The sequence below is a fragment of the Oreochromis niloticus genome, unplaced genomic scaffold, assembly GCF_001858045.2.
Source record: "Oreochromis niloticus isolate F11D_XX unplaced genomic scaffold, O_niloticus_UMD_NMBU tig00007942_pilon, whole genome shotgun sequence".
Taxonomy (NCBI): domain Eukaryota; kingdom Metazoa; phylum Chordata; class Actinopteri; order Cichliformes; family Cichlidae; genus Oreochromis; species Oreochromis niloticus.
Genome location: NW_020328864.1, coordinates 341,121 through 343,189, shown reverse-complemented (window position 1 = coordinate 343,189; position 2,069 = coordinate 341,121). Strand labels below are relative to the sequence as shown.

The window sequence follows — 2,069 nt, the reverse complement described above, 5'->3', positions numbered from 1 at the left end:
AAAGTAAAGCACAGTCCTATGAAAACAATGTGTTGTATACACAGATGGTATGGTTTATGGTCTATGCTATGTTGCAGAAAATAAAATGCAGTAACAATCAATGGTGTCTGGGTACTCTGATGTTGCTGTTAGCCGTAAACACCACAGTACAGCAGTTATATTGACAAATCATTTATTGGGACATACACGCATACGAGGCACTATGTATCAAACTCCAGATGTCTCATCTTTTAGGCCGTGGTGTTGCGCACAAGAATCAGTTTGATTTGCAATTTGTCCAGTCCTCTGCTTTCGTATAATGCACACCACCACCGGATACAGAGCAGCAGTGCACAAAAACACCATTGTCGAAAACAGCAGTAAGGCCCAGAGCAAAACAATGTTCGACCAGGCAACTGCGCGAAGAGTTTTGCGATCCTCCAGGCGCCAGTGTTTGATAGCGTGATACCCAGTGTCCTCCTCCAACACGTTGCAGGTGAAGTTCCCCTTGTCAGATTGTAATATATCCACAGCGATCCGTCGTTGAAACGTGTCGTCGTTGTTTGGGAGAATGTCAAAGACCTCGAGACCGTCATCCGTACTGAGAACTCGGCCGTTTCTCATCAGCGTCATAGCAGGCGTGTTTGTGGAGAAACCCGATGCCATACAAATCAATGTGAGAATAGGTCCGCGTGTCTTCCGTGCAAACACGTACACGTCAGGGACGATTGCCCTTTCTCTCAGTTCCCGTTGGCTGTGTCCAACAAACCTAGTCAACCATCCGATACACTCGTCGCGCAAATAGCCGTTGGTGTATTCCGTTAACACGGTCACACCGTTCCATTTGTCCGCGATGGGTTTCGCCACTTCGGTCGCAGCTGACCACCCCAGCGTGACATAATCAAAAGACATTAAATCGTCACCATCGTAAGCGTACTTATCCACCCCGCGGACAAACCGCAGCCTCTCCTCGGAGGGGTTCGTTTCCTCATAACATCCGTGTAACCACTGTAGAACATGTACATCCCCATCGGACGCCGAGTGTCCCATCCGAGTCATCACGACATCTAGGTTAACGCCAAACCATTGCTGCTTGCTGAGTCGACTCTGCGTGCCCTTATCCAAGTATTCAGTAGTTAAGTGTTGTCTAGCCCAGTTTGTTGTGGGGGTTTTCCGTGGGTTGTCGGTGTCAAAACGGTCAAAGGGTTTACTGTCCAGTAGACCTATTGCTGTAAACTTGTGCACACCCGGCAAGCCGAGGTCTGCGGACAGCGCTGTATAAATGTAGATCAGCGAATGAGTTGCCGAATTCACCGTCAGCATACGCGTGACAAAGTACAAAAACACATACCGCGCGTCCATCGTAAGAGCTACCTCAATTATGTGCGTTGTGCAAATGCAAGTGATCACAAACTCTCCCAGTGTTCGGGCAAATAAACTCGCCAACGTTTCCGCCGTCTCACAACAAAGCTCCCTGTCCGGCCGACAATCCCACCCCCGGCTGCCCTGTTCCACATCGACCGCATGTACCCAGCTAAGACCTAGCAATCCCCACGTGTGTGTCGGTCTTTGCGAGAAACGAACGCTGTAACTGAGAGGTCTCTCACTTATAGTTGTGCAATGTGTGTGATTTTATATATACAAGTACAGCACGGTAAACGCAGAAGCGGGGTGTGCGTGTTTCACTGCAATGGAGTAAGTCAGTGTTTGTGGTGTTGGAAGAGCGGACGACTAGACTGAAATGAGAGTCCCACACACGACAACAACACGTAACGTTTCACGTAGGTTTATTATTACAAGCAGTATGATAACAAACCGACACAATACAATACAGTGCATACTTTGGTCCCCCGTTCTACTGTTCGGGGTACCACAGCCTAATCGTCGATGCCTTTCGCTTCTCATCATCATCGTCGTTGGTGTGACACCACAGAAGACACTCTCCTTCGTGACGTTTGGTCCGATAAACCTCGCCCATACGCGGCATCGCGGTCATCCGATTGTCAACCACTCGTCCAAAGTCACCTCGCTCGCCCTCGATGGAGACACACAGCAGTTTATCCCGTCGGTTTTCGTATTCGTGTTCCCCA

General features: G+C 49.1%; 1 protein-coding gene across 1 annotated transcript; it reads right to left on the bottom strand.

Moving 5' to 3' along the window:
• Positions 1 to 207: 207 nt before the first annotated feature.
• Positions 208 to 1,313, bottom strand: LOC109199964 (major histocompatibility complex class I-related gene protein-like). The gene has a single exon (XM_019355323.2). The coding sequence runs from the start codon at positions 1,300 to 1,302 to the stop codon at positions 208 to 210; it is 1,095 nt and encodes a 364-aa protein (XP_019210868.2). The 5' UTR covers positions 1,303 to 1,313.
• Between the last annotated feature and the right edge of the window lie 756 nt (positions 1,314 to 2,069).